The 26,544-nt window shown below is 39.3% G+C and overlaps 1 protein-coding gene across 2 annotated transcripts in view; it reads right to left on the bottom strand.

The window, feature by feature from the left end:
- The window catches only part of LOC127801127 (uncharacterized), a 152,411-nt gene that overhangs the window by 90,760 nt on the left and 35,107 nt on the right, over positions 1–26,544 (bottom strand). The window contains exons 5-13 of one of the 2 annotated variants that reach the window (XM_052335997.1): positions 17,843–17,973; positions 16,824–16,964; positions 16,590–16,747; positions 15,550–15,715; positions 15,348–15,446; positions 15,110–15,187; positions 14,931–14,990; positions 14,674–14,831; positions 12,803–13,004 (exon numbers count right to left, since the gene is read on the bottom strand). In XM_052335997.1, the coding sequence (XP_052191957.1) occupies positions 12,803–13,004; positions 14,674–14,831; positions 14,931–14,990; positions 15,110–15,187; positions 15,348–15,446; positions 15,550–15,715; positions 16,590–16,747; positions 16,824–16,964; positions 17,843–17,973 (1,193 nt within the window). Of the gene's footprint in view, positions 1–12,802; positions 13,005–14,673; positions 14,832–14,930; positions 14,991–15,109; positions 15,188–15,347; positions 15,447–15,549; positions 15,716–16,576; positions 16,748–16,823; positions 16,965–17,842; positions 17,974–26,544 lie in introns of those variants that run through there. The other variant, XM_052335998.1, reaches the window with a different exon arrangement.

Genomic DNA, 26,544 nt, shown 5'->3' with positions numbered 1-26,544 from the left:
GATCATGCCGTGTCCGTCCCTGGAGATCACTTCGCCCTTGTTACTACACCGACTAGTCGTGGTCGTCATTGTGGACGTCGAGGTGGTGGTCGTCCTCGTCCCCAATACTCCTATTGTAATCGTCTTGGTCACACTAGAAAGACTTGCTATCACCTACATGATCATCCACCTCAGGTAGCCAATATCGCCAACATGGTTGATGGTGCTTCAGAGGGTCAAGCATCTATCACACCTAGTGATTCCTCACCAGTGACCATCTCCAAGGGGGAGTATACTCAATTCCTTCAGTTCCAGGCAGCACAACAAACTACTTCACCTGTCACATCCCATGCTAACACCGATAACCCTACTGTCTGCTTTACTAAGTCCTCTTCTCTTAGCCCATGGATCTTCGACTCCAGTGCCACTAATCACATGTATGGCAATCGCTCTCTCCTGTCTCATATTCAAAATTTGCAATTTCGACCTCTTGTTACATTGGTTGATGGCTCTCAAGCCTCAGTCAGGGGTATTGGCACAGCATCCCCTTTTCCTATTTTACAATTGTCATCTATTTTCCATTTACCACAATGTTCATTTAATTTGTTCTCTATCAGTCAACTCACTCGTAGTCTTAACTACTCTATGACCTTTTTGTCTGATTTTGTTCTTGTGTAGGATTGGAAGACTGGACGGACGATTGGCACAGGGCTTGAGTCTCATGGCCTCTAATATCTGTCTTCCCCTGCTTCATCAGTGGCACGCACGACGACTACTTCCGCACTACAGGTCCATTGTCAGTTAGGGCACCCATCTCTTCCCAATCTCAAAAAGATGGTTCCCAATCTCTCTATCACTGCCATGAGCCGCCATCGACTACGCCTGCAACCACCCTCGCCATTCGATCTTGTTAGTCTTCCTTTCTCTCCTCTCTTCGCTCCTCTCTCTACTTCCTTCTCTTGTCGGTTTTTGGATATGTTGGTCAATGGGCGGTGTCGAGTGGCTGCCTGAGATCACCGAAAACCACCGACCATGGTGGGTCGAACGATTAACTTTAGATCTAAGGAGATTTGACTATTTGATATTTCTGGTTTTTGGGTATGTTGGTCGATGGGCCCTTGGTGTCGGGTGGCTGCCTCTAATCTCCGAAAACCACCGGCCACGATGGCCGGTGGCAATTGGCAGTGCCATTTTGTGTTTGTCTACGAAAATTAAATATTAGATCTACGCAAATCCAACTGTTAAATCTAGCACATTTTTGTGTATGTTAATCCCCTTGGGTTGGCGATTCTAACGGTACGTTCTGATCGTCTGCATCTCTGGTCGGCGGTGGTGGTCGGTGCTAGAGAAAAAGAAAAGAGAAAAAAAGAAAAGGAAAAAAGAAAAAGAAAAAAACATAAAAGAAGAGAAAAAAGAATTAAAAAATTTATTATTAAATTTATTATTGTTAAGATGTATGTTAGTAATTTATTAATTAAATTTATTAATTTAATTTAATAATAAATTTTTTAAAAAAATTATTTTATTATTTAATAATTAAATTCATTGAATAAAATATCATAATAACAAAAAAGAAACAATTTTTCAAAATTTCAAAGCAAATGTGTTTTTTAGTTTTATGTTTTGAGAAACAATTTTACAAAATGACAAAAAGAACTTGTTTTTAAAAATCTCAAAACACAAAACTGAAAATGAATTCAAAACTCAAAACTGAAACACGAAGAGAACACTACCTTATTATGTGGGGGTCAAAGAAACAGTTTGTTGTTGGTAGATCTGTTGGAGAGGCCGAATATCAAGCAATTACTATTGGTGTGATTGAACTAATGTGGTTGAAATCCTTATTTGTTGAGTTGGGATATCCTTATGTATCCCCTCCAATCATATGCAGTGACAACTTGGCTGCTAAGAGCATGGCAGAGAATCCAGTGTTTCATTCTAGGACAAAGCATGTTAAAATCAACATCCATTTTGTGCGAGAGAAAGTTGAATGTGGTGAAGTAGAAATCAGATATGTTCCAACATCATCTAATCACGTAGCAGATATTCTTACTAAAGGACTGCCTAGAGACCGATTTGAGTTTTTGTGTAAGAGACTTGGTTTAAAAGTGTCACCTGTATATGCTGATTTAAAGACAACTACAGTTGCTACAGCTTTATCCACAAAGTTCTTGACTTCTACGGAGTCTGATTTGAAGGGGAGTGTGGAAGCATCTAATAGTCTATTATAACAGTTTGTAGTTACTATTAAGTTTATGTTTAATTGATGTAGTTTGTAGTTGGTGTTATGCTTTGATTATTGATGTTTCTAGCATAGGCAGTATTCTTATTTCCAATAAGCAAGTTGCCTATAGAAGAAGCTCACAGTGCTTTTGTATAGGTTAACTTTCATTTTGTGATTCTCTTAATAAAAGTTCTGCTCAAGGTATTATTTTTCTCTCTCTCTTGTTATGTCCCTGATCTATTCCTAGGGTTTCTCTACACCCTTTGACTTACTCTACCACAAACCACCCAATTATTTTTTCCTACAACAATTTGGTTGTGCTTGTTTTCCGTATCTGAGACCCTATAACAAACACAAGTTTGATTTCCACTCTACCAAATGTGTCTTCCTTGGATATAGCCACTCCCAAACTGATTATAAGTGTTTGCATCCATCGAGAAAGGTGTATGTTTCTAGATATATGCAATTCAATCCTAATGATTTTCCCTTTCCTCCTTTGTTTCCTTCCACCTCATCTTCTCCTTCATCACACCCAGTTTCCAATGGGTTTCCTACTTCTTTCTTCCAATCTCTTCGCTCTTTCACTTCTATTTCTTCTTCTCCTCAAATAACAAAACCCTTAGCTCCTGTCATGCCTACCTCTATTTCACCTGATTTACAGGTTTCTTATACTGAGTCTGTGTCTATTCCAGTGTTCTAAAACGCGCTAAGCGCTAGTCAAGTGCCAAACTGGGGCCTAGGCAACTCTTAGAAAAAAAAAATAATTTTTTTCTATAAGTTGGAAAGACAAGTGAGAAGAGGTGCAAAAATGATGAAAGAAGCTCAAAAGCTATTAGAATGTGATGAAAATAGACATGTTATTGAATAATACAAAAAATTGTATCGTATACTCATTTTTACTTTTATTTAATTATAAATTGTGATTATATATATGTATATATAAGTTAAAATTAATTAAAAAATATATTAATACAATATATATGTTAATATTGTTGTTATATATATATATATATATACACACACTTTTATATATATATGTACACAAACACAATGACAGAAGAGATAAACGACGACGAGCAGTGGCTAATGCGGGTGACAAATGGCAACGAGAGCCGAGAAGGTGGCTAAGAAGGACGATTAGCGACAAAAGAGAGAAAGCGACGAGACGATTGGCGACGATGGCAGTGAAAGAGAGAAATGAACGATTCCACCAGAGACGAGAGAGAAATCAACAAGAGGATATAAAAGCGAAAGAGAAATCCAAACAGGTGTCCGCCCCAGGCGACTAGGCACCACCTGGGCTGCCAATTGGGCCCGATTAATCGGGTTCGGTGCTTATGAGTGCCGATTTATAGGAAATCGCGACAGCCAAGGGCTACCTAACGTCTCCACAGTGCCTAAGCAGCCGCCTAGGCCGCGTTTTAGAACATTGATGATTGCATTATTATTATTAAAAGGAAAAATAGAGGAATAAAAGTAAATTTTCAGATGCCAAGCAACTAATATGATGAACTTTTCTATTCTGGAGGTCATTTTTCTTGAGGAGATATAGTGGCACTCCTTAGCACTGCAAATCGTCCTCCCATAATCCAAGTCCTGAAATTCACATAGATTGTTAGAGAACCTAGCAACACAATTTTGGTCATGGGTAAGCTTACTAATTAATAATAGATTGCAATCCAAGCTAGGAACCAAGAGAACATAATTTAGAGTGAGATCCTTAGAGAAAACAATAGAACCTATCACTACTACCCTTGATAAAGAGCCATTAACAATTTTTGATGTCCGATTCTCATAACAAGGGTCAAACTTTGTCAACAGGTTAATGTCTCCAGTCATGTCATGGGATGCTCCTGAGTTAACAATCCACACATTTGATTGTTCATGTTTTGCATTGAAAGCACGAATGAAATTACCTTTATGGGCTACTGATCTAGAGGCAACAACAATGGGTTGAGTTATGTGCGACTGTCCAAACATTTTCTACAACAATTTTAGTTGTTCCTTGCTGAAGAGACTTGATTTCGATGCTATGGAGGTCTCTATAGAAGCTACATTACCACAATGACTCCTCTCATGAGCAGGTTTCTAGTCACTAGGCTTACCATGTATCTCCCAAAAAGTTTCCTTTATGTGACCTGTTTTGTGACAATGATCACACCACGAGCACTCCTTTTCTATTTAGAATTGGGTCGGTGATTCCCCCCAACAGTTAGGACTAAGTTTTCTATATTTGGAGTTATAGGAGTCTTCAGCATAAATTTCCTCCTGCTCTTCTCTTGACGAGCTTCCAAGAATGCCTCCCTAATGCTCGGTAGAGGTTTTGTGCCCATAATTCTTCTTCTCACTCCGTCTAGGTTTTTATTTAAACCTACTAGAAACTTATAAAGTCTCTTTTTCTCAATGATTTGCTTATATTTGGCTGCATCTCCTAGGCAGTCGCACTTGAGTGTATCAAACTTATCCAGGTGAAGCCAATACCGATTTTAGTGCATGAAATATTGGGTAACACTTGAATCCCATTGTCGTAGATCATCAAAGATGCTCTTGATTTCAAACAGTTCAGATGTACTCTCATATCTCATGTGTTGTTTCATAAAGCAGGAGACTTTTGTCAATTTCATTAGTCATGGAGTTAATGAGCCAAACCATAACCATATTGTTCTCGGATTTTCATGTCCGGAACTTTGGGTCCTCCTCCTTTGGTTTACTTGCAACTCTGATGAGATAGTCGCCCTTCCCTTTTTTGTAAATGAACACTATGAAGCTTAGGAAGAAAACCCTAGTTGTTAATATGAATATTCAAACTTAATTAATCTCATAGACTATACACCTATATATATACAAATATAACGGGCCATAGAGCACGGGCTCTAACTTAAGATTAATCCTAGGTGTACCATATAAATATAACCATATAACTCAACACTCCCCCTCAAACTGGAGCATATATATCATATGCACCAAGTTTGCTACAAATATACTCAATTTGAGAACCCCTAAGAGATTTAGTGAAAACATCTGCTAACGGGTCATTGGAATTGACAAAATCTATGGTAATAAAGCCAAATAAAATCTTCTCTCGGATGAAGTGACAATCTATCTCGATATGTTTGATCATGTCATGAAAGACTGGATCGAAAACAATATGTAATGTAGCTTAATTGTCGCAAATTCATCTCATCTGCGATATCTCCCCAAACTTAAACTCTTGAAGCAATTGTTTTAATCAGATAAATTCACACGTTGCCAAGGCCATAGCACGATATTCTGCTTCTGCACTCGACCTAGCAACAATCTCCTACTTCTTACTTTTCCAAGATACTAGGTTTCCTCCAACCAGAACACAATATCCTGAAGTAGGCCGTCTATCAGAGGGGAAGATGCCCAATCAGCATCAGAATATCCGACTACTTGAGTATGACCTCTGTCCTCATACAATAGTCTCTACCTAGAGCTCCCTTACTATACCTAAGAATCCGGACTACCGCATCCCACTGGCTATCGCAAGGAGACTGTAAAAAACGACTAACAACACTGACTGAGAAAGAAATGTTTGAGCGAGTGACAGTGAGATAATTAAGTTTTCCGATTAGCCTGCAGTATCTCCCAGGATCAACAAGAGGCTCCCCCTGTCCTAGTAAGAGCTTTACATTAAGGTCCATAAGAGAATCTATAGGTTTACAATCAAGCATCCCAATTTCTTCTAGAATGTCTAACACATACTTTCGTTGAGAGATAACAATACCAGAACTAGACTGAGCACTTCTATGCCAAGAAAGTATTTAAATAACCCTAAGTCCTTTGTCTGAAAATGATGGAAAAGATGTTTCTTCAACTGAACAATATCATCCTAATCATTATCTATAATAACAATATCATCCACATAGACAACCAAGTCTATACACCTCCCTTGTCATGTGTGTTTATAAAAAATCGAATGATCAGACTCACTATAAGTCATACCAAAGTCTTGAATGACAGCACTGAATCAACCAAACCAAGCTCGAGGAGACTGCTTCAACCCATATAGTGAGCGACGAAATTTACAAACCAGTCTAGACTCCCCCTGAGCAACAAACCCAAGAGGTTGCTCCATATAAATCTCCTCTTGAAGCTCACCATGTAAGAAGGCATTCTTAATGTCCAGCTGATACATCGGCCAATGGCGCATAGCTGTCATAGAGAGAAACAAACGCACAGAGGACATCTTAGCAACAGGAGAAAAAGTGTCACCATAGTCAAGACCATAAACTTGAGTATACCCCTCGACAAGCAAACGGGCCTTAAGGCGATTAACCTACCCATCAGGACCCACCTTGATAGTATAGATCCACGACAACCAACAAGAGATTTCCCTAGGGTAAAGGAACCAAATCCCAAGTACCATTGGAATGCAAAGCAGTCATCTCATTCACCATTGCTTGTCGCTACCCCGGATCAGAAAGTGCCTCACTAACAGTCTTAGGTACTAAAACAGAGGATAAGGAAGACACAAAAGCACAAAAAGGAGACGAGAGACGGTGATAGCTAAGAAAATTATAAATGGGATGAGGATTGCGAGAAGAACGGGTACATTTCCGAATGGCAATAGGAAGCAGATCCTCAGAAGGCAGGACCGTAGCAAGTGCAGAGACTGGGGCAGGATGTGAGGCAGCAAGAATCGTTGAAGTAGTAGGAAACACTGAAGAAGGCGCAAGAACAACATCGCCACCGGGAGGAGACCGAGGCTGATGACGCCGATGATAAACCTGCAATGGGGTAGAAGAAGGAATAGGGAGAATAGGAGCAAGAGGACTCGAGGGAAGAGGGATTGCCTCAGAAATGGGTTGACACTTGGAAAGAGGCGAATAGTAGAAAGTAGACGACTCAAATAAGGTAACATCTGCCGAAAGAAAATAGCGGCGGGTGTTAGGAGAATAAGACCGATAACCCTTCTGAAGGCGAGAGTAACCAAGAAAAATGCACTTGATGGACCGAGCAAACAATTTATCTTGAGTTGGAGACAGGTTATGTACAAAGCAGGTGCAACCAAAGACACGGGGAGGAAGAATATATAATGGTTGATCAGGAAACAAGAGAGAGTGAGGAATCTGGTGCTGAAGAATCGAGGAGGGCATCCAATTAATGAGATAGCAAGCAGCAAGGACAGCTTCAGCCCAAAAGCGAAAGGGGACATGATGATGTAGAAGAAGAGTGCGAGCAGTTCCAATCAAATGTCTATTTTTACGCTCAGCAACCCCATTCTGCTGTGGTGTATATGCTCAAGACGACTAATGCAAGATCCCCTAAGAAAACATAAAGGTAGTAAAGGGAATAGAAAAATACTCAGGGGCATTGTCACTGCGCAATAATTGAACAGAGGTACAAAACTGCGTTTTGATTTCAGCACAAAAGGATTCAAAAATTGAGAATAACTCAGAACGATTTTTCATTAAATATAACCATATGCAACGAGAATAATCGTCAATAAACGTTACAAAATATTGAAAACCCAAAACAGACACGACACGACTAGGACCCCAGACATCGAAATGAACTAAAGAAAACGGGGACACAACCCGATTATTGACACGCTTTGGAAAAGAAGTGCGACACTATTTTCCAAGTTGACAAGACTCGCAATGAAAAGGCAACAAACTGGGGACCATCTTCTGAAACTTAGCCAACCTAGGATGTCCCAAGGGATTGTGCAGAAGAGCAGGAGACTCAGTCACCGGGGACCATCTTCTGAAACTTAGCCAACCTAGGATGTCCCAAGCGATTGTGGAGAAGAACAGGAGACTCAGTCACCGAGCAAGCAACAGGAGATGCAAGAAGGTTGAGATGATAGAGACCCTGCGACTCACATCCGACGCCAATCATCTGTCCCGTACCACAATCCTGGATAGTAACAGAATGATCATCAAAGGTGATAGAACAATTTAAGGCACGCGTAAGTTTACTAATAGAGACAAAAATAAAGGGACAATGAGGAAGATAAATGACAGAATCTAAAGGCAAAGAAGGTAAGGGTTTGGTAGTGCCAACAGCTTTAGCAACCGCTTTACACCCATTGGCTAATGTCACAGAAGGTAAAGAAATAGAATTAGTAAAATGAGAGAACAAATGGGTGTCACGACCCTAGGATTTAGCTAGGGTCTAGGAAGGAATTGGGAAGGATTCGGGAGGGAAACAAAGAAGAATTGAAGGGAGATATAGAGCAGAAATCAAGAGAAATGAGAGAGAACTAGGAAAAATGAGAGGGAGAAAGTAAGAAAGGAAAATATGAATTCGCTATATTATTTTAACATACATTTCTCTACATGCTATGGCCTACTTATATAATGTTCAACTGATAGAATATTGTAGAACAGCACCCATGTGCACTTAACAGAATGAATAGCATCTCCTAACAAACAATTGTAACTAATGACAGCATTGCCCCTCTAATTCCTCTTGGGTCATGACAATTTCCCCTCCTTAAAAGGTTTCTTATCCCCAAGAAACTTATTACCATTGAACCGTTGTTATTCATCTGATGCCCATCTTCACCAACTGATTTCTTCTTCGCCTTTTCTAGTTCTCCTCTCGTACTACCCTTTTCTTTTGCTTTCTCTTTCCTTCCTCCTTAACAATACTACGACTAGCTGTAACCCCATGTCCAGCCATCCACCTCTTCCTTATTGCCATTAAAAATAGTTCCAATGGAGCTATCATTCCTGTAACAATCTCATTTCCAGTCATAGGAAGAAATTCAAACTTCTCTTTAAGCAAATTAACCCTTTTTGTCACTACTGTCCTATTTTGTGTGCCCGTGCCGATGACATATGTATGAGATGTCCCAAGCAAGGTGCCCAATGCAATCCTTTCCTTCATCTTCTCAAGTACTTGGTAAAGAGGCTTTTCAGGCTCCTTCCTCTGCTGCTTATGGAGATCAATAACATCAGGAGTCTCAACACCAGTGGGAGTGCTTAAGAGGCTGCCAACTGATTGAATGCCACCCTCCAACTCCTCTTCCTCAATCTCTTCTGCAGCAATTGCATTTTCTTTCTTGTGATTCTGAATTGCCTTATTCATTTCAGATTGTTCCTCATTCTTTGCAGCTACCATTCCCATTCTTAGGACCTCATCAGCCTCATACTTCTCATCAGCCGCATAAACACCATTTTCCTCTTCCACTGCCACTTCATTAGCTTCCTGCACTACTTGATGAGCAGCCTTGGAAACTCCTTTGATAACATCAATTTTCGTCCTTTCTCTAAACCGGGTACATAAGTCAATCACAAACTGTGGCTAGCTTAATTCCACCCTCCCGTGGCTCCAATTCTTAAACCAAGCATCTACAACGCCCTCCAAATAAGCTGCAGCCATGTTCACTTTCTCCCTTTTAGCTACTCGGTATTAGTAGAACACCAATTCACACCGCCTAATCCACCATTTAGGCCTATCTCTTTCAAATGCAGGAATGTTCATTCGTGAGCCCAAGGGTGTGGAGTTTCCCCAACTCGTCCCAAGTTTTCCTCCTTTGCATCATCCATTCCTAATCTTAGGGACACATCAACCTTAGGAATACCTCCAATGTGCTGGCTGCTTCTAATATAACCTTTAGGCTGTAGCGCATGCTTTTCGTTGGAACTTTCATCTCCAATCTGACTTGAGTAGGAAGAATATTCTTTTGAAAAACATTCAGCTAAAATACTCACCTAGAATTTGTATGAAAATAGGATCAAAAATCATCCAGCTGTCTACTAAGGTCCTTAACTCCTCTTCTTGTTGCAGCACATAGTCCTTCGGCCATCTCCTCAGTTCAATTCCCTAAAAAATTTACCACTACAACAGCCTCTTGATTAGCCTCCAATGACCACTCTAGAAACTTATTTCGGTACTCAAATTCAGCAACCTTAGATTCCCAAAAGGCTAGATCTAAATCAACCTTTAGTTGCTGTTGATGGCCTCCAAATCAATTACCCTTCAAACAACCTGCTGGCTCTGGATAATTTCAGAAGACAACCTATTCTAATCAGCTTCGGAAATCTATCTATCACTTCTAAAACGAACACTTCCACTACGCAACTCTAAAACCACAACTTCTACTGCTCGATTACTTTCGAAGCTTGATTGAATTTGTTTGGCCTTCAAGTTCGCCTACTCACAGCTTCCAACTTCACCATAATTCCAAGTTCGCCAACTTCAAGTTCGCCTACTCACAGCTTCCAACTTCACCAGAAATCAAGAGAAATAAGAGAGAACTAGGAAGAATGAGAGGGAGAAAGTAAGGAGGGAAAATGTGAATTCACTATATTATTTGAGCATACGTTTCTCTATATGCTATGGCCTATTTATAGACTGTTCAACTGATAGAATATTGTAGAACAGCACCCATGTGCACTTAACAGAATGAATAGCATCTCCTAACAAACAATTGTAACTAATGACAGCATTGCCCCTCTAATTCCTCTTGGGTTATGACAATGGGGAATACCAGAGATATGGCTAGAAGCACCTGAGTCCAAGACCCATGGTCCTAAAGAGGATGACTGAGCGAGACAGGCAGTGGAATCCCTAGAGTGGGCAATAGAAGCAACTGTGGATGAGAATTGCTGAGACGTCTTATACTTGAGATACTCATCATAGTCAGCCCCAGTGAGAAGGACAGATTGCGGTGGATGACCATCAAATGACTCAGATCGAGAACCATTAGCATGAGTAACATTAACACAAGGAGGGCGGGCATGCAATTTATAACACTGTTCCTTAGTATGCCCCCACTTGTGACAGTAGTTATACTTGAGGCGTTTGCCCCAATTACCACGATCTCCTCCCTGTTCGCCACTACTCTAAACTTGTGAAGCCATGACTGAATGATCACCTACAGAAGAGGGAGGCACTGTAGAAACAGAGGAAACTCGAAGAAGACGAGAATACACTTCATCCATAGTAGGTACAGTAAGACTAGCAAGAATTTGATCACGAATAGGAGCAAGCTCATGACCAATAGCAGCAAGAGTACACACCATGAAGGACATATCCCGTTGAGCTAGATCCTCTGCAGCAGTCTTACCAGCAAGTAACAAGGAGTTAAATTCAGCTTTAATAGAGGTCATCCGACCGAGAAAATCAGGAAGAGTCAGACCCTGTTGTCGTAAACTGAGCAGATTAGACCCCACTAAATACAGGTGTTGAATGTCATTAGTGTATAACGCCTTGGCATGAGCCCACAATTCACACATGTGGTATAGTTAGTATAGATCAGATGAAGAGAAGGATCAATTAACTGCCACAAGAGACTACACAACAGAGCATCAGCTCTCTACCACTCAGATTTATCTGTGGTTACATTCTCGGCCTTGGTAGTTAGATGATCCTGTAAACCTTGACACATACACCATAGTTCAACCACCTTGGACCAAGAGATATAATTGGAACTGCCCATCAACTTCTCAGTAGCAATGGCTGGAGAAGGAGACAAAATACCAAAGAAGAAGCCAGATTTACTGGTACCAGCAATGTTGGACAATAGGGAGTCCTACAAGATCGACAGATCTAAAACAAAAGGGGTTAAATAAGCCAAAAATAAAGGTTGGATGATCCAACACAGAGAATGAGGTGTGGAGGCGCGCTGGTAGTGACGACAAACGGCGGATGTCGGTGACCGACGGCGGAGGATGGCAGCAGATGGAAACTTCTCAATAGACTATGAAATAAGGAAATTAAGAAATTAGGAAACAATTGAATGAAACAACTATGTCAAGATTATCCACAACAGCTAATGTTGAGATTCTCCACATTTTCCAAGTTATATCATGGATGATAGATGTATTATTCTTAATTTGTCATGATTATTTTGGATTGTTCAGAAAAATCAAAATGAAATTAATCACTTAATTAGTAATTTGTGGGTTACTTTATTTTATTTTTAGTTTTAATATTTTGGTTAGTATTTAAATTTAAATAGGTACTTAAACAGGTTAATGGATTAACCTGATCTATACATGTTAACCTTAATTGGTATTTAACAAGATAACTTGTTTACCTATTTAGTTAACATGTCTAGGTTCGAATTGAGGGTTTTTGACTCAATAAGCTAACAAATCAAGTTCAAGTTAAGCCTTAACAAATTACGACCCGCTAGTGACCTAACCAAACCCAACCTGTTTACCTATTTTGACACCCCTAGTCAATTTACCCAGAAACTAATTCATTTTAATAGCTGAGCGCTTTGCATGTGACCTCAATCGATCCAACTTTCACTTAGATTTGCAAAAAAATTAGACTATTAGCAAGAGTGGCCCATCCAAATACATCAAATGCAACAAAAAAGCAATAAAAAGAATAACAAAAATTGAAAGCAACAGAAAAGCAATGAAAAGAATACCAAAGACCAGATGCTAATAAGATCAAAAGATACATTGTGACTTGCAAAACTTCACTCAAAAGCAGTAAAAAGCATAGAATAGACAAATTTATTTAATAGAAAGTTATTTCACAGGATAATGTAATATCAAGTCTTTAGTACGCAAATCAGGACAAATCAGTTCAGTGTGAAAAATAGAATCATATGATAGCAATGAAATCTGACTATAAGGTCAAAATCAAAACATAGAACTATCCATTTACCTCCCATCGTATAAGAGCAGTATTCCCCTCAATTACTTTCAAAATATGCCCGCGTGTGTTTGCAGGGATAAACAAACCTTCAACCCCAGGGATGCACAAGGGCAGGTGAGTTTCAACAATCTGAGAATCTTTATCAATGAAGGAGTCGGTACTTATCTCAAACAAAGATGATATACCAACAGATTTATCAAGAAAACTGTACCTGTTCAAGGACAAAAAACAAAATACACTGAATGAGGAGCACATATTGAAGGCTAAGATGGAAAATTAGAATCATAAATCCTATTCCAAATTTTCTCCAGAAAAAGTCTTCAAGTTTAAGCTTTTCTCATTGGCAAGAACATTGATGCAAGAAAATGTGTATCTGCAGAATACAACATAATACTCACTAACTAGAAAAGAGAAATAAGAATGCTATAATGAATGTACAGCCATACAAAAAAAAAGACAAAATAAGAAACAAGATCATGTGTAATAAGGTTCTAGTGGTGCCTATCAAAGATAAGATGTAGAAGTCACATTTAAGATGATTTGGACATTGAAAAAAAAGACTGATAGACATGCATCTGAGGTGAGTGATGAAATCGAGGAAATTTAGCAAAAGGCGGAGAAAGAGCAAAGAAAACTTGGTGGAAAACTCTTAAACATCACATAGGTTATAACTTATAATGGCCTTATAGAGGATATAGCCTTGGATAGAGATAGTTGGAGGTCTAGAATTCATTTAGCCTACCCCACTTAGGGAGATTAAGGCTAGTATTGTTGATGCATTTCAGTATCCACGGTAAAATAGACTATGAAATAGTTTTTGTGGTTTGATTCATTTAACAAAAAAATTAAAAAAAAAAAAAGAATTGGGAACTACTTATTTGTGGTAAAGTAAATAATTTCACCAGATGCAACATCCATGACCTTAGCAGGAAAACTGTGTGATTTTGATAACCCATGAAGTAGAGGTTTTCAAGCAAAATTTGCTCAAGTGATTCATGTACTCTTAGAGACACGAATTTTTTCCTCCCTTTTTTTAACAAAATGGATTCTAATAAACTTTTTAATCTTATATGGTCATAAATTCTTGTTAATATAGTTGTATCTATCAAAAATTTCTCAGTAATAAAGATCTTGAGCCTCAACAAAGGTGTACGGAGGACAAAATAGCTAATTTAAACAGTTTTGACACTTTGTAAGCCATAGAAAATGTGAGTCATCCATTAACATAATTCACGCAGGGCACATAAGGCTGCCCCTAAAAGCAACAAAACCATCATTCCATCCAATATCAATATCAAGCACTAACAAGTTGCAATCACAATTTAATCTCCTCAATCAAGGATCAAAGTTTTGTTTCAATGTCATTCCAGTTAGGAAATTGTATTAAAAGCATAAGGTTTTACAAAAATGCTAGATTGCAGTAGTCTAATCTGTAGGACGAAAATAAATTCAAAAGGTAATATTCAGGTAGAAAAGTTACCCCGCCTGTAATAACACAGAAGAAAACAGGTAACATTCAGTTTCTCTACTCCACATTTGTGTGGTGCTTCCCGACTTTTGAAGTTTCAAACATGCATATTCAGATTTCTTTTGTTCTCAAATATATTCTTCCAATAGAACAAAAAACCATTATTTTGGTGTGTACTAATTTTCAGTGAGTTTAGGTGCATGTTGAAATGTTTCTTCAGAAACACTGGCCTTTCAGTAAAATTATGTTATTACATATCAGTTTCATAGAGAATGTAAACCTTTCTTCCATTTAGATAGAAGTGAAACGAAATTATGTGCCTTGCCCTTGCAGTCATGGAAAAGTTCAAAGAGCAAAAAGTCATAGCAAAAAGAAAACTAGAGGATTAGTAACAGAGTATAGGTCAACTTACACACACTTGGCAGGCCAAGATCCTTCAGAAAGGGCAGATAAAAAACGAACAAGCTCAGCAGTCCTGAATGGAAATTCGCCCTCTAGGTTGCAGAGAAGACAGCGGATGGGACCATCAATGAAACTATCCCTATCCCAAAACTGAATGCAAAGTGACTCCTGCATCATTCATTGGTATGGTTGAAATTAACAAACTATGAAAGTTGAGTAACTTAACTTATCCTTTAATAACATCTTCATAATGATTCTACAACAAACCTCTCCTCGATAAATTTTGCATAGGATATCCAGTATCAGTTTAAGGGTATTGTCCTCCAACTGCAATGTAAAAAACAAACAGACATGAAACTGCTTATCATATTTACTTTACAATTTAGGTTTCAATTATCCAAAAAAAAATATACTTTTACAAGTGAGATTAAACAGATGTATATTACCTGAAGACTGATCTCATAAGAAGCAATGAATGCTGAGACAAATGTTCTCAAGACACTTCGATAACCAGCATTAGGACCCTGACAAAGATCATTAGCACCATTAAAGAAAAGAATAACATTGTTTGAAGACTAAATCAAAGGACAGCAGGAGGATAAAATCAGGAGGTACACATGAATTTTTATGTGCCTCAGACGACAAGGGATTTTAAATACTCATAATGATAACCAGGAAACTCACATCTGAATCCTTCAAAATATCACTTTGAAGAATTTCAAGAAAATAACTCAAAGACCCAGCCTCAAATGCTTGACGTACATAACCAACATGATCAATATCCTGAAATATACAAATACAATTGTAGTGAACAACCAAAAAAAACTAATTTTAAAAGCAGGCATAAGGAGGCAAAATTTATATAAATACTAATAAAGCAATGTACCATTAGCACATTATTTTCCTGTTTTTCTGGTAGAGATGAAATAAGACAAAGATATACTGCCCATGATAGAATTAGCAGGCCTGCTTCTTTTGTTTCAAGAGCATTGAAACTGGAAATGATTGCATCCATTTCTTGAATGTTGCTAAAGGAAAAAGTAGAGCTCTGCCTGAGGAAGAAAAATATCCATTCAATGAGTAAAGAGAGCTCATAAAAGAATCACAAAAAATGGCCATCCTCCAAAATGAAAGGAAACAGTATCCAACACAAGAAACCATTAAATGCTTGCTGAAAATATTTTGAATTTCTAATAAAGGAACTCTAATAACTTGGGGCTAGAATTCATGAAACTAATCCCACCTAGTGGGATTAAGGCTGGTGATTGTTGTTGTTCTAAAAGAAGAACTCTACCAATAAAGTTGATGACCATCTGTTCTTCATCCTCCATAGACACTGAATCAACACCATAAAAAGATGACAGGCAATTATTCTGTCACCCAATAAGTTTAGCCTTTTTTTTTCTTGATCTCAAAACACAACAGGTAAACGGTAATACTACACAGAAGGAAGGATGCCAGAGACTAATAGCCACAATTGAAGCAGAAAAACAAGTCAACTCAGGATATTCATTAGAACATTGCCTCAGTTTGTGGTATCAACCTCATCAACTCATCCTATTCTCTGTATTCTCTTCTCTACTTGCAATTGTACTCGATCCTCCAAGGAAACCAGAATGTGGACTTGAAAGTATCAAAAATTTTACATCTAAAGATTTGAAATAATCATGACCTAAATCTATGGAACGGCAGTATTACAATTCAACGCCTGAATTGATAAATTCATGCATGAGCTTTAACATAAGGTCATTGACCAGTGCAAAATGGATGGAAGGAAAATCACCTGTATCTGATAAGATGGACTCCTGGTAAAAACAATTAGCATTGAAATTCTTTGAGGTATCTTCTAAGGAGCAAATACTCATAAAACAGGATAATTTCAAACAAAAAATTGAACAGAAAAAGAAACTAACAAGTTGCTGAAACCTGAAAGGCATCTCATCGTGAATCATTTGGAGAAGATTTTCCAAGTCCAAGGTTTCTATGAGAATAAGAAGCAACTGAACTTTAGCATGACAAATGGACTGCACCGCTTCGGCTGATATTGCCAGCTTCCCAAAATTAGAAGACCCAGATATAATTCTCTGCATTATGCAACCCTTAAGAAATAGCTGTGGAAGGGCATAGGATCTAGCACCAACAAAAGAAAAATGACTATACCTCATAAAGCAAGCACAGTTCTTTCCACTGTTTGCCATTACAAGTACAATAGGACTCGTAATAAGCAAGAAAAAGAATATCAAGGACCAAATTGTCTTCAATCAGTGTTTCCTCAGCCCATAGAGTGAAAAGGTCAGCATCCTAGATAGGCAAATGTATAAGTTAAAAATAAATGAGGACCTTGATGGATGGAAGTGGCAAATAAAACAAACAGCCATTCATATTTTCAGTAATAAGCATGTACATCAGTGAGTCCAAGAACCAGAAAAAAAAATGATAGGGCAAAAGGTCAACAGTCCTACAAGAGAATATGAGAGCAGCATCATAATACTTGCGTGCTTCCAAAATGGTAACTAGGGTTCTCTTTCTCCACTCATCATGCAAATCCTTTGATTAAAGGATAGTGTTAAATAAATTTGTTAAGCATAAAATGCTCTCTTCTGATGCATTTTTAAGCTTTTATCCATATATTATCTTATCCAATTGTTTTACCTTTCCTCCTATTTTCATAGCTTGTTCTACTTTGTTTGAAGAAATAGGTCTACAGAACATGTAACTTATATCTTCTTAGATAATCCCAACATAGAGTTTGTTTTTTCCCCACATTCATTGAGTACAACAATCACAGGCCCTTATCTCACCATGCAGAGTTTGACCACATCAATACTAAACCTCCAGCCATCTTTATCCGTGGCCACATCCCTTGCAAGACATTACATTTAGTGTCACATCTAAGAGTTCCCACCTACTTTTCTTTGGCCTTCCTCACCCTCATTTGCTACAAATTTCCTCCATTTCACACACTCTCCTCACAAATGCTTCTATTAATCTTTTCTCACATGCCCAAACCATCTTAATTGTAACTCCTACATTTATCTTCAATACGTGCCACTCCAACTTTATTAAGATCTTGCCTTTTATTTGTCTTCCTTGAATGGCCACACATCCACTACAACAAACTCATCTCAATTACGAACTATAGAGCATATGAATTCAAATCATCAAACCAATAAACACACCATGTGCTCAGGTTGACTGCAGGATAGAAGATCTAGCATGACAGATAGTAGTCTGCTTTCTAGACCATCAGATATCAGCTTTTGAACCACCTCCTTTACCATGCTACCTTTTTTTGAAGTTTCAACATTTACTGCATCAAAGTTAACAGTATAAGAAGGAAACATAATACACACGATATAAGTACATATATATGATATTATAGAAAATTGCCCAACAGAGACCTTAGGCATAATATTAGAATGAAAGAGAAAGCAATAATGACAAGGTTAGCAAGCCACAATGTGATGTCAAATCATTTGCAACAGTATATATAAATCCAATCTGCTATAAGGATGTTAGTGGTATTGTCATCAGCAAAACTACAGACAAGATACAGCTCAATTATTTGTGGCCATTTCTAGTGGTGGGTAGCTATCACTTTGCCTATATTTCCAAAATTGTCATCTTTTATGAGGATTATGGTTCCCACCTACTGGGTTAGGTCTTTATATGTTGTTTTTATGTGGATTATAGTGCTCTAATCCATTCTTACCCTAGAAAAATCAAAAAAGATGAGTTTTCCCCTCCACTATTGATGTTGCATGTGTGAGAAAACAAAAGAAAATAGCTCACCTCCTTATTCATATGGGAATGCTTATAATATACAGAGTTGTTCTCCTCCCATGTCAATGTAGAACTAGTTGGTTTGAGAATCAACAGTCAATGTGAGTGGTTTTAGCCAAATAAAGAGGAAAAAGAAGGTTCGGTTGTTATATCTAGTGTGTTTGAAGGGAAAAAAGCTCAAAACCAAGAGTGGCCCAGCCATCCTAAACCATGATTTCGCAAGCAAACCTGGAATGTCAGCCTTAGAACATGTATAGAACATAGTTATCAGGAATATAATACATTTCAGGTCATAGTACAAGGTATATTAGTATGCTAAGACTTAATTGGTTCATTGTTTTAGGTCATACATTTATAATTGTACTCAGCTCGAAATTAGTTAAGACTGATACTTTGCTCTTATAGAAGCTGGTTTGTTTGGCTTTGTTTTGAATTCTTTTCTACATTCTTGTACAACTTGTGCATTGAAGAATCATATGGAAACAAAGCAAGCCAAGTTTGAATATAATTCAAAATGTAATAGAATATTCAAGAAAGTGATACATTGGCAAGCTTTCCTTTCTTTAATTTTCTTTGAAAATTATTCTGACTTTAAATAGCTTCCCTAGTTTTAAATTGTTTTAACTAAATTCATACATACCTTGGGATCCACATTCTTGGGGATCCAAATGGCTTTCCATGTGATCAAAAGACACAAAAGAACCACAATCCAAATCACAGGTCCCAAGGGGATAAGCAAACCTGGTAACAGTGGTACAGGACAGTCAGAGGCTCACAAATTCCTCTAGGCTAATCAAATCAATCTTGCTTAGAGATGGGAAGGGATAAGTGACCCTGATAAATCTCCAACTCTCACTACCAAACCCTAATACACCTAATTACCAAAGTATGCCTCCTTTGGTTCTATCTCGAGATCTACAAGCCCAAATATGTTCCCGAGTCCTAAATGTTCCATGTTGTGTTGAGTAAACAAGACTTGGGCACAACTTAACAATTACAAATCCACGACACTCCATGACACCTTTACTAGAGCCAAGGTAAAACAAAGTGGCTTGGTTGGATATAGTTATAAATGGGGGAATGGTCAAGCACATTGAGATGTGTTTATCATAGGTGTATTGGTGAAAATTGAGCCCTATCTTAATCTCCCAAGCCTGCCATAGACCCCAAAGTTTCAATACTAAAAAAATGTTTTTATAGTAATTTAATACTATTTCTTAGTGGTATGGTTTCTTTGCTTTTAATACATTACTATTTACTACTAAGATTTAGATCAAGAAATATGTTTAAAATAAATCATCCATAATTTTAATAGCATAACTATATAATATTTAATTAATTTAGACATCATGCAAATATGGTTATAGAAAAACGCGCTCAGTACCCCTAAGGTTTGGCTTAAATGTAGGCAATACCACTAAGGTTCTAAAAATAGCATTGACCTCCCTTCTATTTATAAATCTTGTCACACTAAACCCCTTGCCACTTCGTAACCCTAATTAAAATTTTCAAAATGACCAAAATACCCGGACTCCTCTTCTCTCTCCTATCTCTCTCTCTTCTTCTATCCTCTCTCCCTCTTTCTTTGACCAATTCTGTCACAGCAAAAATTCCTCAACAACAAGGGCAATGGGTGGTGATGGACTTCCCTCTTTATCCACTCTCTCTTTCAGTGTTTTAAAACGCGCTAGACGCTAATCGGGCGCCAACCTAGGGCCTAGCACCTATGCGGGGCCTAAAAAATATACTTGAGGTAATTGTAGAGAATGGCTTAGAACACATAGGAGTATGCTACTTGTAGAGAATGGCTTAGAGAAGGGTTTATCCAAAATTTTATTTTATTTTTTCGTTCTTTCTAAATACCATTCTCTCTCTCTCTCTCTCTCTCTCCCCCCCCCCCCCGGTACTCGAACGCCCCCATTTTCAACCTTCTCACTCACTCTCTCTCTCTCTCTCTAACTCGCACCTACTGATCGCACCGTCACCCCCTGCCAACGCCGATCAGACCATCGTCGCCATCGCCAACGCTGCTTGGACCACAGTCGCACCCACCAAGCCGGCTACGGAAACCCACCATCGCGAGAGAGAAATCGAAGAGACGATTGGTGGTGGCGATGAGGAGAGAGAGAAATCGAGACCGAGGGAAAATACCGAAAACACAAATCGGGGCTAAGAGAGAAATCGAGGTCAATGGAAGTTTGTAAGTCTTCGAAAATTAGGCAACCCAAGCTACTAGGCGCCACCTAGGCATCAATTGGGCCAGATTGATCTGGCCCGGCGCCTAGGGTGCTAATTTGCCAGTATTCGCGATAGCCAAGGGCCGCCTAACACCTTGGCGGACGCCTTTTAGAACATTGCTCTCTTTCCCTCCTTATCTCCCTTTTCTGTCAAATAAAGTGTTACTCTTGAAGGGTTCATGCTTCATCTCTGAAAAAAGCTTGGTGAGCATTCACAAGGGCTAAATTTTTCCTATTCAAAATGCTATTGAAGCCATAAAATCCAAAACATCTGTAGCATTGCCTTGTCGGAAGATTTAACCCAACAATAAAATCTGCTTGGGTTTATGATTGAACCAAGCATTGGATTTGTTGGTTTCAATCATGTTGAACTCAGCATTGCATTACTAGGTTCAATTGAACCCAGCAAATATAGTGCGAGGTTCATGCCTAGTGGGTTTAATCATGAATCCAACAGATGCTTTCTACATTCAATTTATGTTTCTACCCTTTTTTTTTCACTTTCAAGTAAAATTTTCAAATAAATGTAACAATCAGTGAAGTCATTATCAATTGTCATAGTCAAAGAAACAATGAAAGAGAAGCAATCTGCAGATAGAAAAGGAAATTCAATTTTGGTGTGGTTCTAATTCTTCAATTTCTTGGGATTGCTCTTGAATAGTTTGAAGGTGTCAGATCCTTGAATTTGACAGGAGGTTCTCACTAAATTGGTGAGAATCTGGCTAAGAAATTAGAAAGAAATGAGAAGAATTTCAGAGGGAGAGGAAAGACAGAAAGATAAGAGGGAAATCCGAGAGAAAGAGAGGAGAGATTCAGAGGTAAATCAAAAGTTTTTGATTAATTTCTTTTATTCCTCTTACACTGAAGGCAATCAGTAATTATATACTGATTGCAGCTACCTTTTGGCAACAAAAGGGCTTCCACTATTCAAAGTTACAGCTTTCAAAATATTGTAACTATCTAACTTCCTTCTAGAAGAATGACCTTTCATATGCCCATTCCTTCTACCCGAGCAAGTATTCCCCCCCCCCCCCCAGTTATTAGGAACATGACAATTCCCCCACCCCACTAAAAATTTTCTAATCCTCAAGAAATGTAGAGAAGTTGGGTTGCTTGAAGAAACTGTTGGGGCAGGTTCGGCAAGTATTCTCGAGCATTGCTATCCCGGTGCAGGGTCAACCATTGAGTCCTCTTCCTCTTCTACTACTTCTTCTCCTTCTAGCCAAAGTAATTGCTTCCTGCATTGATGCCCAGGAGTGTATTTGTCTCCACACTAGAAACATTGTCCTGCCTGCCTCCTTTGTTCCATAGTCCTTCCTCCTTGTGCTTGAGCCGAATTATTAGTGGATGTTGTTGTTAACCCCTTCAACTCCGGGCTAAATTTGATTTCCTCCTTGCCATATCCCTTGTTTCCTTGCTAGAAGGCCCCCGAACGTGTCCCATTTGCTTGCAATCGTTGTTTCTTTATTAAAGCCTGGACGGTCATTTCTTGTAACCTAGCATTTTCTGCTGCTTCCTTACAATTCTTGGCCTCAAAATTTTGATTGTGGCCCTCAGTTCTTCACTCAAGCTGTTGATGAAGCTTAAGACAAAGTATGCTTCAGTTAGATGAGGATTAAGGTTCAACATAAGTGATTTTAATTCCTCAAACTTTGATTGGTACTCCCACACCGATTCTTCCTGTTTCAGCTTGTTAAATTCTTCGACAACATCCATCAAACCTCTATCTCCAAATCTTTCGCATAGGTTTTCTTCAAATTTTGTCAATTGATAGTCGTCCCTATCCTGAATTCAACCTTGAAACCATGCGTCTCCTATGTCATTAAGGTAAGCAGAGGCCAATTTAACCCTCTGTTGTTCTGAAATGTTGTACACACTAAACATTCACTCGCACCTTCTCACCCACCACCTAAGTTTGTGTTCATCAAATACTGTGATTTCCATTTTAGGTAGGGGCATACACAGCTGGAATTGGGAGTCTACACCCCTTGTCTTCTTCCCTCAAAAGTATCCCTGCTAGTTGGTTCTTCAATTTCAGAAGTCCTAGTAGGCTTGTGAACTGCCCCATTGTTACACTAACTAGTTGTTAGTAGAAATAATAGTATAATTGCACTAATATAATGTAAATAAATCCTTGTGCTTAGCTGGAGAAACTGTCCCAGCATGCATAATCGTGTGAAAACATATTCAACGTGTGCGGAGACCACTTGTAAGTGCACATGGCCACTTGTACATTCGCATGGGCGAGCTAACGGCTTTTGGCGCTTAATTGATTCTGATCAGTATATAAACTGATCAAGGCGCCTTATTTGAATATGTTGAATGAAATCAGGAAATCAGTTTCCTCCTCAATTCATTTCCCTCCTAAATTTCTCTCTATTTTCCCTCCCATCTCTCTCAAGTCTTCTATTTCCTTTCCCTCACTGTTCTCGAATTAACCGGTCAGATCTGGAATCTGACAAATTGGAATCAGAGCAAGCTCTGGGCCAGATTGTTTGAAGGCGAACAGTATGAGAATGCGTCAGATGGAGATGCAGCTCCAACAGGTAACAACGACAGTATCCAACAGGTAACAGCGACAGTATCAGAAATGCAAGGGAGAGTTGATATAGTGGAAGAAAGGATCGGATCAGCAGTGGATAGGAAGCTGGAGACTCTGGCCGATCGACTCAGGGGGGATATGCGCTTGCAAATCCGAGAGGAATTGCAAGACGTTCGAGATCAAGGAAATTTGTTGCGGGATCAGCTGCAACAATTTATGTTGATGTTTGCAAATCAACCACAGGTAAGGATCTCCCCTGACTTTCCACCTAGAGAATGGACAGAACCAATTCTACAGGGAACTGGTATACCACACCGACAAGCGAGAATTACCGTATCGAAAGAAGAGCCGACAGTTGGCGATGAACCGGTAGTAGACTGGAGGCGGGGATTTCCAATTCCTAAACTGGAACTCCCAATCTTCGAGAGTACTAAACCGCGATGGTGGTTGAGAAGGTGTGAGAAGTTGTTCGAGATTCACCAAGTACCAGAGATTCAGAGGGTGGCCTTGGCAGTAGCATATCTTCACAATGAAAGAGATGTGTGGTTCCAAGGGTGGTCCACGGTAAGAGCGAACTATAATTGGGAAGACTTCACTCAAGGCCTCAATGAAAGATTCAGAGAACGGGGACGGTTGGATATAGTACAATAATTTAATCACTTGAGACAGGAAGGATCCGTGATGGACTATCAAGCGAAGTTCGAAGAGCTCAAGTTCTGATGCTCAATCGGAACCTCGGCCTCACTGAAGATTATTTTGTATCCAGCTTCATAGGAGGACTTAATGAGGAGCTTCGATCAGCAGTCCAAGTTCTTAGGCTCAGGACGGTTCCGGAAGCAGTGGAAGGGGCTTACCTACAGGAAATGACGTTTGACGCGTTGCTGAAGAAACAAAGGGGACAGATCAGAGGAAACCAAGGAGGCATGGTATATCAAGGTGGTAGACCACCAGGAAGAGAGGCAATCAGGACGGGCCCTAATATCAGGGCTGTCATATTGTGTGCGGGAAGTGAGTCCCATTAGCTTTGACTTTAATAACATGGAGGTAACATTGGATAAAAAGGGAAAAAGAGTAGTACTGCAGGGCCACATGAGGTAGGAGCATGCAAGTTGTTAAGGGCCAAGAAGTTACAACGAATGTTCAAAAAGAAGTGGGCACAAGTGGCTCATCTATTTTCCATTGAGGCCAGCGATCAGCAAGGGAAACAAATTCAGACAGTAAGCTCAAAATCTTCGCAACAGGTACTTGAATTGACCCTTTTAGATTCATTGTTGAATGAATATCAAGATCTCTTCGTAGAACCTAAGACTTTACCTCCTAAACGTTCCTTAGACCATACTATACCCCTCATACCCCAGGCCGAACCTGTTAACATCCGATCTTACCGATATCCGCCTAAACTCAAAACCGAAATTGAGAAAATGATCAGGGAAATGTTAGATCAATCCCTAGTCCGCCCAAGCCACAGCCCTTTTGCTTCCCCTGTTCTATTAGTAAAAAAGAAAGATGGAACTTGGCATTTTTGTGTTGATTGTAGACAACTTAACGCCATAACTGTTAAGGACAAGTTCCCTATTCCCATCATTGATGATCTACATGATGAACTCAAACATGCAACCATATTTACTAAGCTAAACTTAAGGGCTGGATACCACCAAATTAGAGTCCATCCTAATGACACTTACAAGACAGCCTTCCAAACACATCATGGGCATTTTGAGTTTACCGTAATGCCATTTGGCCTCATTAATGCCCCAGCTACATTCCAAGCCCTCATGAACCAGATTTTTGAACCCTACCTCAGAAAGTTTGTGCTGGTTTTTTTTTATGACATACTAATATACAGCCCATCCGCTGACCAACACCTTTACCACCTTAGGGCTACATTTGAGATCTTGCGATTCAATCAGCTATGTATCAAGCGGTTGAAATGTGCCTTTGCGCAGCCCCAAGTCGAGTATCTCGGGCACATTATATCAGGAGCTGGAGTGGGGACTGATCCCAAGAAGATTGAGGCAGTTATGGCTTGGCCCAAACCTGCCAACATACGGGCCTTAAGGGGTTTTCTGGGGCTTACTGGTTACTATCGGAAGTTTGTGAGGAACTATGGTTCTATAAGCAAACCGCTGACAGAAATGTTAAAGAAAAATGGGTTCCAATGGAGTACTAAGGCAAAAGAGGCCTTTGAGCAATTAAAAGCAGCTCTAAGCAGCATGCCTACGCTAGGGTTGCCGGATTTTGATAAGCCCTTTACATTAGAAACAGATGCAAGCAACACGAGCATAGGAGCGGTATTGACTCAAGATGGAAGACCCTTGGCTTTTCTTAGCCAAGCCTTGGCCCCAAGACATCTGGGCCTTAGTATCTATGAGAAAGAACTGCTGGCAGTGTTAATGGCAGTAGAAAGGTGGCGCCACTACTTGGAAGGAGGGAAGTTTATAATCAAAACAGATCATGAGAGTTTGAAATACATTTTACAACAAAGGTTGCACAACCAGCTACAGAAAAAAAGTATGTCTAAACTCATGGGCTTAGATTATGTGATTCAATATAGGAAGAGCAAAGAAAATATTGCAGCAGATGCATTATCTCGCTGCCATGAAGAAGGAATGGCTGCAACCATATCTACAGTGGTACCCGATTGGTTCCAAGAAATTACTGACAGCTACCACACAGACGGATGGACTAAGAATCTTCTAGAACAGCTAACCATGAGCACCACTAGCAAACCAGGATACTCACTTAGCAATGGAGTAATCAGATGCAAAGGCAAGATAGTAATCGATGATTGCAAAGAGCTGAAGGACAAGATAATTCATGCGTTGCATGGATCTCCAATCGGAGAACACTCGGGTATCCAAAACACATATCACAAAGTTAGACAGTTATTTTTCTGGCCGCAACTAAGGAAGTATGTGTGGGAATATGTATTGAGGTGCAAGGTTTGTACACATTGCAAGCATGAAACAGTGGCCCACCCCGGCTTGCTTCAACCTTTAGAGGTTCCAAATCGCGCTTGAACTAATGTTACTATGGATTTTATTGAAGGCCTACCAAAGTCGGAGGGAAAGGATTGTATCCTAGCAATTGTAGACAGATTCACCAAATTTAGCCACTTCATCGGCTTAACCCATCCATTCTTAGCTCAGGAGGTGGCTCGGATCTACTTGGATAATGTGGTAAAGCTATATGGCGTCCCTAGATCAATTGTCTATGATCGAGACAAAATATTTACCAACCTATTTTGGAAAGAGCTAATGAAAGGCCTCGAAACCAAACTTCTAATGTCTACCGCATACCATCCTGAGACGGATGGCCA

This window comes from Diospyros lotus, chromosome 5 (genome assembly GCF_014633365.1).
Source record: "Diospyros lotus cultivar Yz01 chromosome 5, ASM1463336v1, whole genome shotgun sequence".
Classification (NCBI taxonomy): Eukaryota; Viridiplantae; Streptophyta; class Magnoliopsida; order Ericales; family Ebenaceae; genus Diospyros; species Diospyros lotus.
The sequence above is the reverse complement of the archived record's forward strand: the minus strand, read 5'-3'. Positions and strand labels throughout refer to the sequence as shown.